The following is a 16,683-nucleotide window of genomic DNA, read 5'->3' on the forward strand; positions in this document are numbered from 1 at the left end:
GTTTAAGATGTCTGTAGCTTAACTGTAATCTTTTTTTTTTAATGTAAAAACATTCCCGACCATTACTGCTACCCCTTTTTCAATTCCTTAATTAAAAATCTTGTATTTACTGTTGCAGACTGTTATCTAGTGGACCAGGGTGAGCTTTTCCTAAGACTATCAGAAAGAAAAAATACACAAATAAATGTGATTCGGTTATTGCATGGTAGGAGGTGGGCTTTTTGAAAGCACATGAGGTTCACTTAATTCTGCTCCTATTAACATTCTTCCTAATCTTCAGAGTGTATCACAGTGTATATTTAAGTGATTATGATGTAAAAAGATCCCAGCTGGAGCAGAGCTAAGTTCTAGTGTGTGCTCTGCCCCCAGTAGATAAATAAAACCAGGTCATGTTAATGTCTGTGCCTGCCCAGCACAGTCCTCGAGGGGTACAGCGTGAAAATCAAGCGTGGAAAGCACCTTTAGGGCATTGTGTGTGCACCATGGCAAGTCCGCAAAGGAGTCACGGCTGTTGGGAAATAGAGAAGCTTAACAAAAGTGAACATCTGGTTGTGCAGCCTTGGTCTGAGCTGGTTTAAGGCTGTCACTGAACTCACGGGACATGCCTGACTGCACACGTTGGACCTGCGTTTTGGAAGAACAGCCTGCAGTTTGTGTGTGTACACCGAGGTGCGCAAGTCCTCAGCAGCTCTGAAATTCAGCCCCAACGTGCCTGGTGTTCATTGATGTAGTCGATCACTGTTGGTATTACAGGGGTTTAATAACATGATAAACTGCAGGACATGTTTGTCTGGAATTCAGGAGAATGTGGATGTTGTGTAACGTGTTTTTGTGAGTGCTTTGAGATGCTGGGTGTAATGGTTCAGTCACAAAACCCACCTCTACAGACTGCAAATACGTGTTTTTTCCCTCCTTTTTAATCCTCTGCAGTTGAATCAGCAAAAAAATACAGCTTTTAAGCTGGCTCTGGACAAAGAGCAGGAGCCAAGCTTCGGAAAGGGAGTCTGCATCTCTTTGGGTAAATGGCGCGTGATTCACTAAGTCTGTAAAGCAAGGTGTATAAATTCTTGTGTTTTTTTAAATGTATTAACTGTTGTAAAGTTTGTAAATACCTTTTTAATATAAATGTAGTTTTTATGAGTGAACCAGTAAAAAAGAAAAAGGCATATAAAAGTGTTTCACGTGTGGCCTACTGACGTGTGAGTGGAATTGCATTCCAACAGTAAATTTATTCTTAATTTTTAATGTTGTATTGCTGTTGTATCCGGAGACGGGGGAGATCAGACAGTGCCCTTGCCCAGGCATTGTCCATGTGCGTGAAACAAAAGCTGTTGTGTCCAAGTTTTAATTGCAGAAAAAGCCAACCCTATGGTGCTGATTCCCCACCACTGGACTAGAATGTGTTCTCTTTTAAGCTGGTAATCTATACAACAACATCTTCCACTTAAATACAACTTCACAGAATTTATTCACATCATGAAATCTAATCCATTTTAGGAGGAATTGGTTTTAACGTTGCTTTGAAATTTTATTCTGGGTCTGATGTTCCTTTGGCTTTGTGGGTTTAAATCTTCTTTCGTCTGGCTTCTCCTTCGATCAGACTTGCCTGTAAGCACACACATACGCCAGTTTTAAAGAGAAGAAAGAACTTTGATGGTGGAATTTTAAAGCCTAGTCAGATGCTAACATATTCATAGTGTGGTTTGCATTGGAAGGATTAGAATGACATAAATCTGACCCGACATGATCTCTCCGCCACCTGCCCGGGGATCTGATCAGACAGTATAATGTAACTGACACTCATAATAGCCCTTTTCATCCCAAAGTCCATGACCAACTTTACATCTGTTAATGGGCCCACCACTGCAGCAGCTCTTGGAGTGCAACCCGACAGCTGTTGAACACTACATTTTGACAGAAGTTTAGGAAAAGCAGCATAAACTTACAAAAGCATCAGTATGTGAAATGTCCGTGAGCTTAAGCAGTTGGCCAAGACACCAGAGGCAAGAAAGCTCTGCTTACAAAAGTGTTACAAGATGGGACAGTTGCCCTGTTAACCTTTCTCTCTGTACCTTGGTACTGTTAGAATGGCATGTGCTGTGCCACACCCTGCTGGATCTGGCCTCCTACTTGAATATTTATTTATGTTGTTACCTCTGAGTTGAAAGCCTGAAGTGTTTTGGATCAACATGCTGAATGAGTTACTGTTTTTTGTTTTCCCTTTTGTATCTTAGCTAGGTGTATCTTTGTTTGCGCTCAGTACCAGCTGCTCCAGGAAATGATGAAGGTAACTTGAAAAGTTTTTTCCATGGGGTGGGCCGTTTCCTGACACCTCCCCTCGCATTGCGTAATATTCCTGTATCAACTCCAGGAATGTGTTACGTTGGAAAACCTGCATCTGGAAAAGTTCTAATTTGTTTTCAAAGTCATTAAGCAGCGAGAAGTAAGGCCACATAGCTCAGGCTATGTTACAGGAACAGTACGCAAAGTAACCGCTAGATGCAGAGGCCTAAAAGTTTTTTGCACATATTGTGTAAGATTACCAGCAGTTTCCAAGCAAACCTCAGAATTTGACTGCAAAGGAAGGCCAAGTTTCCCTCAGTGAGCAAAAAGCATCAAAGAACTCATTTCATATATCCTGATAATTTTTCTGCTATCTGTCCATGCCTAATATAGTCTTTTGCAGGCCAAAAAAAAAAAGTATAAACATACTAAGTTAGTGTTGGCTCTTCGTACTGAAAGTAGTGCTATTGGAAGCCAGAGTCACAGGCATAGATCCCATTTTATGTTCTGTACAAGTAGGATTAATGATGACCTAAAAGAAACCCTGGAATTTAGGAGATTTCTGCGTGAGAAGCGAACAGAAGTTGGACTGACCTGTCTGCATTGCTGTTACTGAGTTTCTGAGCGATTCAGACCAGCTTCCTCAGTGAAAGGCAAGAGTATGTAGTTGAATTTTTTGGTCTTTGATTAAAAAATGAAGTAGAGATTGAGTGTTTCAACTTCTAGGACAACTCAGAGGCGTTTCCCAGAAAGTGGTGGCCATCTGGCCTGACCAAGGTGTTGCTGTATGATTTGAAGAGCATGGTTTTGCTTGAGAGCAGTCTTTCTGTGGCAGCTAGTGTCTGTGTGAAGTCTCTGCTGTCACTGCATTAGAGCATCTCATGGAAAATACATTTTCCAGTCTGGGGACCTTGGGAGCAGCAGCTTCCATATGGCTCCATCCTTCAGCTGGCAAAGTGCACCCCTGAAGTTAAGCATCTGCGAATGCTGCATAGATTTGTATTAAGGTAGATAGAATGTGTCTTTGTTTTTTTTTTTATTTAGTGAGTAACACACTGCTACAATGGGAGCATCAAGAATAACGTAGTCATGTTCCAGGACTGTAAATTGGAGGTACTTGAGAACGATGCAGATAATGAGGGTGCAGCCAGTATCACCATATGCAAACTAAGCTGACATGCCTCTTCTTTCATCACTCCTACCCCACCCTTGCCCTGTGTTTTCCCAGCCTGGACTAGCCCCCTGTATTCCACGGTGATAAAAGAAAAAACATGTTACTTACCATGGCTTCCTTCAGATCACTAAATCTGGGATGCTGATATGAGCCAGGGCATTCCGTCTTCTGCACTTCCCCTAATTTTTCCATGTCATTTGCAATCTGAATTGGGAACGGACACAGCCTTCATGAGAAGAGATTTCTCCTCTAAGGCAGCCATGCCCTAGTTGCAGATAATGACGAAACTGTTCCACTGCACAATTTAAATTCTCCCTTTCCCTAGGTGCTGTGCTTGTGCTATAGCAAACTTTAAATCAGAATGTTAAAACTGCAGTTACAAGAGCCTACACATGAAATATTAGAAAGCATGGGAAAAGCATCAGTGGACAGAACTTTTCACATCTGCTTTGTGGTTTGAATCCTTCATTTAAGTGCTTGCCATCTAATCCCACAACAGCTGCCCGTTGCCACATTCTCACTGAAGTGGATGAAAGTTGTCATAAAGCAGCTGATCAGAATATTGGCTGAATCTAGGGACGGGATGAGATCAGGTTTAACCTGGAAGTCAAACTTCAGTCTCTGCATTTGAGCGGACTGCCCAAGCTTTGTGTCTGCAGTAGACAATACTGTTCTTTATGCAGGGCTGTCAGATGTTGTCTTACCCTTATGCTACATCACGGTCAGCTCTCCAATTACTTCTTTAAGAAGTCTGTTTATGTATGTGTGTTTATATAATGTATACATGTGGAGAGAGAGACACACAGTAATGCCTGAGCCACCTCTGATACCATCCCATGGCTTTTTTGCTTGCATCTGGTTCAGGTGAGGGATCCCAGCAAAACCAACAGAATTGGTTTACAATCCTGAACCCACCTCTTGAAATGATTCTCCCATATTGTCCACGTTCCTTTTTCCTCCTGGTTGCAGGCCATAAGACCAGTGCTGAGCCAAGCAGATTTCCACAGACACAGTAAACAGGAGGATACCAACAAAGGCCTTCCTGGACTTCTCCATTCTGTGAGAGAAAAAAACATCTTTTTGATCATAATGTCATTTAAAGCTCAATTTTTATCTTACAGAATCATGGAAACGTTACATTTTGGGAGTGAATCTTCAGTTCTGATCCCCTACACCCCAGTGGCACTGTGCCTGCACGCGAGTCACAGCTGGTTTTGGAGTCCCTCAAAGTGTGGAATAGCTCATTAGAAAGAGATTTGACATCTGAGGAATTTGGATGGCGATCTAAATTAGGAACTTTGAACACCCTCTCAGAATTTTAGGAATGCCTGGATCTCCAAGGTTCACTGAAAGTCCCTGTTGATATTTGACAGATTTGTTCAGTTCAGCCAATTTCTGTTCTAGCACTCTTTAAAAATTGCTCTTTGCGGTATCTTCTAATGCAAATTTCTTCCAATACAAGCATCTCTAAGGACTGAGTAAGTGAAATGGGACGTAGTGTGTTGTTCAAGCACATTACCTGCTTGCTGAGAGAAGTTGCAGAATCACTCCACCTCTTCCCCGCTGGAAAACGTCCAGTGAGTTAGCTTGTTGCTTTGCTTTTTATATAAAACCACCCCAACACCAAACCTTTCACAGCAGGTGACTTCATCTAATTCTATCTCGTGGACTGCAATTTTGTTCTTAATGTTGCTGTCATGTAAAGAAATAAAGCACATAATTGGGACGCCCCGGTGCAGCTATTAAATTCAGCTGTTTTCGCTAAGAGCCTCAATGGTAACAGCCTTTCTTTTAAGAGGCTGTAAATCTGACATTCAGATCTAGCTGGCTGCGGTTGCCCCGTGAAAAACACTTGTTCCTTTCAGTGGCTCCTAAATATATATACTTCTTTTAAGTAAAATCTCTTTGAATTTGATGAGTGTGCCTTACAGGAGTTGAAATGGATGAGGAATTCAGTTTAGTCTCTGTATCTCAGACCTGAAGGAAACGGACCTGTGGTGCATAAGCAAGAGCCTAAGACTGCACAAGCACACAGGGCATTTTGTGTGCTCCTTTGAAAGTCCCTCTCCTTAATGTTTGAATTAAAATACCTTCATATTCTTCGCTCTATAAAGTGCAAAGCAGTACTAAACTGATCAAATAGACACGTTTACTAGATTGTAAATATGAGGAAGGGACCCTCTGTTGTAAGATGGGATTGTCCTTGAATAGGACTCCCCAGGCACTTTCAATATATATATTTTTTAAATATATATAAATACACATATATATTTGTGTGTGAGCGGGTATACATTGAAATACTTTGGAGTTTTTTTGTTCCTGAGACATTATGCACTTCAGTTTTATAAAGAGGTTGGTAGCCATTTGCATTCAGCACAAATCAGTCATTTTAACTGCAGAAATCTTTTTTAATTATTTTTTTAATCCACCTGGCTGCTATTTTGACTTGCTGTGCACCGTTTTATGTGCAATTGAGCGTATCGCGTTTCACAGTCTTCAAACATCCTCGCTTCCTGCCCCCACAACCTCTTTGAGATTAATGGATTAAATGTAATTTAGTAAGTAAATAATGTGAGGAGGGTTTAGTGACTTCAGCAAAGAGTAATTCTTCCTGCTCTAATGCACACACGCAGCACGAGTAGCCAGTGTTTAGCGTCAGCTGATGAGCTGATCAAGCTGCGAAACTAGTTTGTTTCTGTGGGGGAAAGGTTACCTTAGCGTAGGCAGAGCACTTGAAAAGGGAGATTTTCCTGTAACTGTTTTAAGAGTATTTCCTTTTCTGATCAGCCTAGCAAGAATTAAAGTTATTTCAAATTAAACGTAAGATTTTGCACATCCTGAAGGATAGCATTTAAAGAGGGGATCCCAATAATTGCTTAGCCCAATAATTGCACCTCTTATTAACCCACCATTTAAAGCTAAATCTAACAACAGCCTGCTTTTAATATTTTTCAGCAGCTGTGTTTCACAGCAGGTTTCCTATAGCTGCAAAGCTGCCCTCCTAAAGCACGTCAGAAGGAGCACCAGGAGCTGCACTGGCGACTGAGCTGTTCGCATGTCTTCTGCTCAACTCCAGACCACAGCCACACATTATATAAAGGAGGTGGGAGGTTAGGAAAAAGAGTTCAGCTGGCCTTGTTTGCCCACAAATAGTTTTACAGCCCTGCATAATGGAAACCAACAAACAAGACAGATTCTGGCAGAGGCAGAGCCTGAATGGGGTCTGCTCCAAGGGCTGGGAGTGCTTCGGTCTGGCTTTGTCAGGCGGGTGCCAGCTTCAGCTTCATGCTGGCAAAAGAAATCAAAGTGTAGAGCTGGGGCTAGCGTGTGACCTCTCTTTAGCTTTTGGACACTGGAAAATAGGGTTGACACAGCCTTTAGAAGAGCTCCCAGACCTTCACATGCACGAGTTTTACCGGTTTGTAAAGGGAAGTGTTAATGTCTGTCACTGCAGTTACGTATCCACGTGGAAGGCTAGGACCTGCCTGGAAAATCTGGGTTTGTAGATTCCCGTTCCAAGAATCAAGACATCTCCTATCAAAGTATGGGAAAGGTGTTTCCAAACCTATTTAGACACAGTCAGACACGCCTAAGAGACTCACAAGTTTGGCATTCCTAACCCAAAGAAGTGTGCTGTAGCTGAGAAACTGCAGTAAGAATGAAGTCTTTCCAAATTTTTCTCTCAGGGTGATGTGCAGCACCCATACAGATGCCTTGTTTTTGTGTTATCACTGTTGTACCGTGTAGTTTATTAGACTGAAATCATGAGCCCTTTATAGACCACAGTCAAGCAGAGTTTTGTTTTTTCATCCGGAAAAGCTTTAACACTTCCTTATAAAGTAAAGTAACACAGCGTAGCTGCTTGTACTGTTTGATGATAATCTCTGATATGGAAAGTGGGCCTTAAATAGCATACATACCTATGGAAATTGTGGTTAATGACTTCTGATTCCAGCTACTTTATTAAGCAAATATGATGGGTGCGGACAAAGCAGATGAATGACAAGTTAAAAAAATGAAGAGAGACATGGGGAAGGTTCTCAGAGTGAATTGGAAACTGCAGCAGTCCCCTCCAAGGGCTCGTGAAAGGCAAAAATCAACTTCAGCTACAATATTTTTGAATTTGTATACAAGGAGCTATCAAATTTAAAATTTGGCATCTTTTATAACTTGTCCTTCCAAGTTAGAGTCAAGTAAGGTTGAGTTTATGTTGTGTGTGTTTGTTTTTTTTTTTTAAATGAAGACCAAGACACTTTTATATTTCACGCTTTTATTAATGCAATTTAAATTAGGCTGGAACCTTTAATTTCTGAATATGCCACTTTGGGCTATTCATACAGCTTTGTTGTAGCAAAAGAGGTACCTTAAATTCATCTGTGAATGAATGATGCCACATGCTGTGATTATTTAAAACATAGTGCTTCAGTGAAAGTTCAAATATATTTTATACACAGTGATTATGAAAATATATTTTTTCCGTACAATATTTTACTTCTGCTAGCTAGAAAATAAGATAAAGAAAAATAATTCATTTATTTCTCTAGCCCTAAGAATCTTCTTCTTCTGCAACATATACATCACTCAATGAAAGCGATGAGGTGGGAGACAGGACTCCAAAATCAAAGTATTTCCCTACAGCTATATTTCACCAAGGCTATGGTGTTGTCCTCGAGACAGCTCAAGAAGCCAGGGAATCCAGAAGGAAAAGAAATCCTAATTCCAAACCACATGGCTGTAGGATTTTGAGTCCTGGAAGTTCACGTGATATGCCTGAGTCAACCCAACTTGAAAGTAAGGGAGAATCCTGCACTTCTCCCCAAACAATTCATAAACCGTTCCTAAACTAACCTTTATAGATCGATGGCAAAGCAGCATTTTCATAGCAACTACTGAGACAGTATGACTTCTGTTCAGAGGACAGCAAATCTGCATCTAAAAGGCAACACACTGAAGTAACTGCAACTCAAAACCACTGCTAACAGTATCACATTCTCTAAGTTTTAGGATACGTTTGTTCTTAACTTCCAGTAACAGCGGCATTTCCTTAGATTCAATGTTAGTTGTAACTTTGGGGTATTTTAAGCAAGCATCTGAGGTATGAGTTCTTGATGCACCTTTTTTTTTTTGGTATAGTTTCTTCATGTGCTTTTTGATTGTATAGAAAATAAACGTTTTGTTAGATGAGAACTAGATTGATACTACAGCGGAAACAGCTTATTAAACAAAGCGCACCACCACTTAAAGAAATGCTGAGAGGCTTTCTGCACTGCTGAAGTCATAGTTCCATACTTGCTCGCAGGTAAAGCAGTTGTGGAAAGGGCGCTCTGCCCCATGCAAGAGGCTTTTACAGCCACTTCAAGCAGGCCCAAAGTGGTATATTAAGATCTGGCTGGGAAAAGGATTATGCTCATGCTTTCAAGGATTCAGTGTACAACAGTATTTGCATAGTACATTGAGGCGAAAGGGGTGCCATTTATTCATATACTGGAGTCACGACGGGAGAAAGGAGTAAGTGCTGTGGCCCCAATGCCTATCTCTACTTTGGTGAGAGTGGATTGTATTGTCTTACACACATTTAACTTCCCACAAAGAATGAAACATCGACAGGTACTCCAGGTTGGGAGTGGATAGGACAATTAAAAGCAACAGCATGTTTCTTAGCAGCTGTGATTGATAGTGCAATTTTATACTAACACAGAAAGGATTAAGTAAGCCAGACAACTTTTGATTGGGGTGTTTCCGTTATAACTCAGTCTGCTGTGTACGCAGATCCCTTCAGTGGAAGTGGCTTCCACAGCACATTTTAGATGACGATAAAGCTGTTCTATACCTGAATTCTAACTACTACAAGGCAATACATTACCTATGATGACAGTTAACTACTGTTTTCACCCCAGAAGAAAAGAGTACCTGAAAACAGCCTGTGGACATTGTCTAAACCACATCGGTCATTTAATACACTGTGCATGAATGAAGAAACTAACCGTAAATACACTAACTGTAATAACTGTAAACCTGAACTTCGTTGCTACTATACATGAATAACATCTATTCATATTGCAGCTACAGATTTAATAAATAGAATTGCATATATTGTGCTTTATAAATTAAAACGCATTCCAAAGTGAGGCAATGCTAAACAATGAATCTAAAAAAAAAAAAAAAAACAAACCACAAACATTCTGGTCCTAGAACCAGCCCCCTTCCTCACTCTGTTCAGAGGCAGAAACAGTAGCTATTTCTACCTCTTCAGTTAAAGCTCCCTCCCCAAAAAAGTGATCAAAGAGTTTACTTAGGCACTACTGCAAATATAAGTCATCTAATAACCATTACTTCTAACTTAAGAAGGGGAGGAGGTGAAGAAAGTCACAAATGTTTTGATTCCTTCCTCTTCAGCATATTCTCTTTCCTATCTGACGCTCTGAGACATGTGCAAAGGTGTCAGCATCTCTTCAAAAATAGCTCCTTTTACATTAGATCCCCTCAAATTAGCTTCTTGTAGATCACAACCTGAAAGATCACAATTCTAAAGAACAAAAAAAAATTAAGTATTAGTTGAATATGTACAGAACTCTGATCAAAACCTTACCTTAACTTTATTTATACAGAAGTCATGTCCACTTCTATGATTTCAATTTCCTTTAGTGTATCACTCTAGTGTAGTTTGAGTTATTTCTTGTAAGAGAGTGGTTGCTTTTCATGGTAAAAGCTGGATTTATATTAAGTTGTTAGACTTACACTCTTGATATCAAATTACCTTCCAGGAGTTACTACTGCTTGTTAAGCAAAGCTGGAAGAAAGCTGCCTCTTGAAATCTCATCAGATATTACACTGAATGCTTCTCTAGAACTTGAGGAAGAACTGCTAATGTACATAGCTTGAAATGAGCTAGTTTGTCTTTCTACAGCAACAGTGAGAGGAGTGTACGATGTGCCAACAGTTGGGTAAGATTCCAATATTACTCTACAAATGACGTACCAGGAGAAAATACAAACAAAACAGGCAACTGCATTTCTCCTCGGTGTTGGCATGACCTCACACTAAGAGTTCGGTTTAGCAGTATTTCCAGGCTTCACTTCGGAGAAGATGCATGCCATTCCTGTGGCTTTGAGACACTGCAAATCCAAGACTTCAGATATCTTCCAAACTGAGGCAAGAATGAAATAGGATTCTCTAGGTGATCCATATCTCACTAAGACTAATGAAAAGACTACTACATTCTGTCTAGTATGGAGGTGGAGAATCAGCCAAAAACCCCCAAAATTTTTATCAGTTGACTATTTAGTATATAGAATTAATTATAACTCACTTCCAAATCAGTTCCTGCCAAAGTTGCTCCTCTAAGATTACAGTTTTTTAGTTTCGCATTTTTCAGTGTTGCAACTCTGAGATTAATTCCTGTCATTTGACTGCCTTCCATGTCAACGCCTTTCAGGTTAGCACCTAGAATACAAAAAAAGAAGTAATTTTTACCAAGAAGAACAGTCAGAAACACAGGAACTCCAGAAAGATGCTTGCTCAGAGCCATGTAAATTGATAGAGGTCAACGCAGAACTTAGAGTTTAATGGTTATATAGTCAAACTCAATCCTGCATACATGGCCTCTTCTCATGTAAAGATGAATTGCACAAACCACGGCTGAATCTGCCATATGGAACTAAAAATATATGTGGTTCTGTTTCCAAACAGGCAGAACTCCTTACCTTCCAAATTAGCTTTAAGGCCTGATGGATCTTCAAAATTGCACCCTTTTAGAGATGCTCCTTCTGCATTGGAACACAGCATCTTTACCCCTTGGAGGTTTGCACACTGATGGAGATAAATGCATGAATGAGATTCATGAACAATGCCAAAAAATAGTCAGCTTATGGTCTTAATTTCTGTTTAGGAAGTCAATCTATTAAAGCACAACAGCCTTGTTACTGTGAGACAGTGTAAAAACGTGCTACACTATTACTTCTCCATCATCAGGACAGCATGTAATTCTCTCCCACTGCCTTTCTTGTCTCCCCTTCTTCCCTACAGATGTGCAGGGTTTTTTTTTGCTTATTAAGATAGCTTCTAAAAGCTTTTGAAGTGATCTAACTAGAATAGTATCAGAAATATTGAAGAACTATGTTTTACATTCATCTGCTTGTTCCAATTCCCCTTTCCTTAAAATAAGGAAAGGATAACCCAGACTTTCCTAGACATAATTCTTACTTACATCGAGCACCGATCCAGAGAGGTCAGCTCTTTCAAGATTTGCACAGCATAAGTTGGCATGCGCTAGGTTGCAACGGCTTAGGTTAGCCATCTTGAAGTTTATATAGCGAAGATCTAGTCGTGAAAGATCTGCTCCACTGAAATTGAGACCCTAAAAACAAAAACCCCAAAAGTTACAGAAAATGAGGTGTAGCTCAGAACACAAGAAGTTAAAAGACTCGCACACAAAGATATAAGTACACAGATACACAAAACAGGACCATCTATTCTACTACGTAAGACTAATGCAAATGCAGAGCTCTAAAGCACTGGCTTAGGTTATTCAATCACATCTTACATTTAAATAGAACAGCTTAACAAACTTCCTCCAGGAAAACTTCAACTTGAAGAAGAAAAGCTGTCCAAACATCACATTCAAATTTCCTACTAAAGTCACTCTGCCACAACTTGGACTCAAAATTCAATTAAAAAGAGAAGGTGGGGAAGCATTTGAACTGTGTGTTATTTGTCATATGCTGCAGGATATTTCACCACCTGACACCAATACTACAAAATGAGACAAAGTCTGCATTTTCGCACCTGACATCGCAGCTCAGACTTGGTTGGGGTTGCCAGCAGGAATCGCACAAACTCTTTTCGAGATATAGGGGAATGATCCTCTGCTGGCTGTGAATTCTGTTGAGAGAGTTGTTTAAGAGCTAATACAGATAGAACTATATTATATATTGCCTGGAAGAACAGGACATGCACGTTCATGTATAAAAGCAAGCAAGTTACCTTAATAGCTATTTCTAGATGCTCAATTAGTGAATCGATACCAAAAAACCTGGCTTCTTCCAAAACACCTAACAAGACAAAGCAGTATTTGTTAATTACGAGGAGCCATTAAACAAGATACCACTCTTCCCTTACAGGCCAAGGCAGCATACAGCCACACCAACAGCAGACCAGAAACTTTACATTCATCATTAATCCATCCTTAGTATTGGAGGACCATCAGTTCAGTCTAATTTCACCACTTGTTAGAACTCTATTATTTCAGTTACACTAAAAGAGGAACAGATCACTTGTTGAAGGGATCTCTAACAAACGCATGAACTAATTAAACTGTCAACCACATACAGTATACTACATATAATCAGATAGAGGAGAAGTGAACTTGCTTGTGCTAAAAGGAAAAAATGAATCAGAGAGGATGTTTCCAATACCAGCATTAAGCTAAAGATATCAAATCCAAGATTATGGCCAGATATTAATTCAGTATGGAGAATGGTTAATCCTCTCAAGGTAAGCTTAAACAATTTATTAAACCAAAGATGTGGAACTGCACTGCTCGAGAGTAAAGTCACCATAGAAAAATCCCAAACATTAGGATAATCAAATAAAAAGTGCCAGTGATTTCATCATGTTTACCAGAGGGCACAGTTTGACTTCTAAAGAGTAATAATTGAGGAGATGCCATCCAGGTAATACTTACCTAGCAAATTGATGCCATCATTTACAATGAGCTGTCCATGACGCAAATAGTTCAAAATTGGCTCAAAATACTCTGGACTGCGGTCAATCAGGAATGCTCCTCTATGATCTTGCTTATTTCCCCAAGCATCTGTTTCCACAAAATACATATCATTAAGTTTGATATATTAACAGAAAAGCATTTGCTTCAGTTTCAGATTGTGTTACTGCCAAGGGGGTACTTTCCACTTGAAAGGGTGTTTTTTGGAGAAAAGGAAGGAAAGTAAGAGTGAGGGGACAATATCCCTTATATCTAACTCTCTCCTGCTATAAATAACTAAAACATATTTCACCACATCCATGAGAACCATTGCTAGAATAAAAGCAGCATTAAATTTTACTCTGCCCCTGCTTCATAAAAACCATCTTGTACAGTGTTTGCCCATTGATCCTGGTATCAAAACAGCAAGTCACAACAAAAAGATGAAAATCTAAAATAAAAATAAAAAGACCCCAAACATATGAACTAGAGCTTCAACTTGATAGTGCCTTTTACCTACTTTGCTAATTTGTTAGCTTAAAAGGTGAATTTTATTTCAAGATACTAACCTTTATCTTTAAACATGTGGGCCAACATACTGTCAGGTTCTTTATTAACCAAAGTGCTCCTAGAAAATAAAGGCAGTGCAATTTTATTTTTACAGTGGAAAGCTAAGGTGAAGAGACACACTCACTGGTTGCAATGTATTTCCTGCCCTTGGCAGCTTGAAGGTAGTAACGGTGTGCGATACGCATTCCAACAGCTACAACACTATACTGATTTCATTTCATACAGTGCAATAACAAAATAGATTTCTGATCTAAGGTATCTCAAAGGTACTTTAAATACAAAGCACTTAGTTATTTGAAATATTTCAGGGATAAATCCAGGCCCATTTCAGGCTTTCCAACAGTTTTACCACACGTGTAAAGTGCTGAAGAATTTGTCGCAAAACTGTGGTAACAAATGCCTAATACCAAAAAAGCTGCAGAAGTCAAAGGCCTCCTACTAAATAGTCAATGATTTTTGTAGCTCTTTCTCAAGAGCATCCAGAGCATACACCAACTGCCAGCTGCTGTAACCACTGAAATCCAGTCCTTCAGGAGCCAAACTAGTCCCACTTTTACCGTGTCGTGGTGAAGTATCGGCCTCCAACATTAAGCGTTAACCAGTCCGTGTGCGATCCAGTTAGTTCCTCGTGAGGTCTTGCATCAGTCTGAGGATCTACACAGTCGAGGAGAACACAACAATTATTAGAAGAATGGTGACAATTTCAAAATCCTTCACGTGGTAGAAGATATCTTCTGAAAACAGCAGAAAATTAAATTTTTAAATTTACACTAAAGCAAACCAAACCCTCTTTCCATTAAAGAAGAGGTCAAACAAGAATTACAGAGACTTACCAATGAATGGTTCCCCTTCACAGACAAACAAAACATCATCATCCCTGAAAGGGGGAAGAGAAAGGTAAGAAAAAAGATTAAGCATAGGTGGTGTTTTTTTTTTTTTTTTCATCTAAATGACACAGATCCCTTCATGATTACTTTCAGGTAAATGATAATCAGTGGCCATTAGTTAGAACTTAAGTATTTGATTTTTGTCCTGATTTTGCAGGTTCCAGGGGACTGCAATACTGTCAACTTCACTAGAGATGCTACCAATAGATATCTGTATCCATCAGGTAGGGATCACTTTTGTTACTCAACAAGTTTAATTTTACAAAAAGTTACTTTTCTCCCCGCTCTGGGTGTATTATATGAAGCCAAAGCAATGCTACAGTTTGTTTCCTTTTCAAAAAAGGAAACTCATGCCAGTGCTGAATGCAACAGTGGGACTTTGCTGGTGCATTCATTGCACTGTGAATCAACACAGAGGGATGTTAAAAGGCATAAAATGCAGCTTGTGTCAAGTTCTGATTCACCAAAATAGACAGGCTTTGAAGTTCCACAGAGAGCATTATTTTTCCTGGAGGTGAAAGCACCTTTGAGTATACTAGCTGGAAATGGTGAGATCTGTTTTGACAGAAAGCTCTTGTCATTGATTAAGGCCAGAACATTGACAGGCTATTAAGTCTCTTAGTCCACGTCCATGATTTGAGTTTTATTGGATAAACCTTACCTAATCAACGCGATATCATCAATGAGTCCGCCTTTTCCATTGTAAACACTGGTCGCCTTTATTCCCAGCTTATTACTAGCCACAGACAGCAAATCCGACAAAGTGCCATACACGGCCACGACCTGGGGAGGAGAGAGGCAGCTGGAGACCCCCGTTTGCCCAGCTCTGCCCTTTCAGGGCTGTCACCCCCTTCCAACGGGGGAAGGAAGGTGTTCCCATGCTAGTTGTGTGCAGGCTGGGCTCTGCAACCTGCGCTGTGATCACTCAGGAGACATTACTACCACGTAGCTTTTAAGGAAACCAGCAAAATTTCACAGAATCCTAGAATCGCTAAGATTGGAAAAGCCCTCCAAGATCATCTGGTCCAACCATCCCCTACCACCACTGTCACCCACTAAACCATGTCCCCAAGCACCACGTCCAACCTTTCCTTGAGCACCCCCAGGGACGGTGACACCACCACCTCCCTGGACAACCCGTCCCACTGCCTGACTGCTCTTTCTGAGAAGAAATGTCTCCTCATTCCAACCTGAACCTCCCCTGGCACAACTTGAGGCCATTCCCTCTGGTCCTGTCACAGTTACCTGTGAGAAGAGGCCGACCCCCAGCTCCCCACCCCTTCCTTTCAGGCAGTAGCAGAGAGCAATAAGGTCCCCCCGAGCCTCCTCTTCTCCAGACCAAACACCCCCAGTTCCCTCAGCCGCTCCTCACAGGACTTGTGCTCCAGGCCTTCGCAGCCCTTCTCTGGACACACTCCAGCACCTCGACATCCTTGTAGTGAGGGGCCCAGCACAGCACTGGAGGAGCAGCCATTCTATGGCAGGTAGGGCAGCTTCCCCCCACCACCAGCTCCGCCTCGGAGCTCTTCTCCAACCCCACTTATTCCCTGGCTTCCTGACTCCCTTATTCCATGGATCCCTGGCTTCCTGACTCCCTTATTCCGTGGTTCCCTGGCTCCTTGGCTCCCTTATTCCATGGCTCCCTGGCTCCTCGGCTCCCTTATTCCCTGGTTCCCTGACTCCTTGGCTCCCTGGGGACCCCTGAATCCACGGTTCCCCCAGATGATTTCCCCAATCCCCCGGCTGCCTGGCCCCTTGCCCCCCCCCCGGCTCCCCAACCCCCCGGCTCCTTGGCTCCCTTAACTTACGCCCCCCCAGTCCCCTGACCCCCTCATCCCCCGGTCCCTGGGCTCCCTGACCCCACGGCCCCCCGGTCCCCCTGGGGCCCCCATCCCATGCCCGCCCCCCCCCCGGCCGCACCTTCCCGTTCCGGGGGCTGCCGTTGACGAACAGCGTCACCCGCCGCATGCCGCCTGCCGCCCGCCCGCTCCTCCCGCTGCACGAACCCGGAAGCGCAGCGCCCGAGCGACAGCGGCCGCGCCCAATCGGCGCCCCGCCCCGCCCCGCCC

The 16,683-nt window shown here is 41.6% G+C and overlaps 2 protein-coding genes across 3 annotated transcripts; both read right to left on the bottom strand.

Annotated features, from left to right (window-relative positions):
- Window positions 1–1,504: 1,504 nt before the first annotated feature.
- On the bottom strand, window positions 1,505–4,649 carry GNRH1 (gonadotropin releasing hormone 1). Its single transcript, XM_035562802.2, has 4 exons — window positions 4,596–4,649; window positions 4,373–4,514; window positions 3,566–3,661; window positions 1,505–1,606 (listed from the first exon to the last, which is right to left on the bottom strand). The coding sequence occupies exons 2-4, from the start codon at window positions 4,511–4,513 to the stop codon at window positions 1,565–1,567; spliced, it is 279 nt and encodes a 92-aa protein (XP_035418695.1). The 5' UTR covers window position 4,514; window positions 4,596–4,649; the 3' UTR covers window positions 1,505–1,564.
- A 3,058-nt stretch (window positions 4,650–7,707) lies between these two features.
- Window positions 7,708–16,655, bottom strand: KCTD9 (potassium channel tetramerization domain containing 9). Of its 2 annotated transcripts, XM_035562701.2 has the most exons (12): window positions 16,535–16,655; window positions 15,276–15,397; window positions 14,561–14,604; window positions 14,285–14,381; window positions 13,727–13,785; window positions 13,140–13,268; window positions 12,440–12,507; window positions 12,242–12,337; window positions 11,664–11,813; window positions 11,161–11,266; window positions 10,767–10,900; window positions 7,709–9,983 (listed from the first exon to the last, which is right to left on the bottom strand). In XM_035562701.2, the coding sequence occupies exons 1-12, from the start codon at window positions 16,580–16,582 to the stop codon at window positions 9,867–9,869; spliced, it is 1,170 nt and encodes a 389-aa protein (XP_035418594.1). In that variant the 5' UTR covers window positions 16,583–16,655; the 3' UTR covers window positions 7,709–9,866. The 2 variants fall into 2 exon arrangements, with proteins under 2 accessions (XP_035418593.1, XP_035418594.1); XM_035562700.2 differs by having other exon boundaries at window positions 7,708–9,983; window positions 12,242–12,507.
- Window positions 16,656–16,683: the final 28 nt, after the last annotated feature.

This window comes from Cygnus atratus, chromosome 27 (assembly GCF_013377495.2).
Source record: "Cygnus atratus isolate AKBS03 ecotype Queensland, Australia chromosome 27, CAtr_DNAZoo_HiC_assembly, whole genome shotgun sequence".
NCBI classification, from domain to species: domain Eukaryota; kingdom Metazoa; phylum Chordata; class Aves; order Anseriformes; family Anatidae; genus Cygnus; species Cygnus atratus.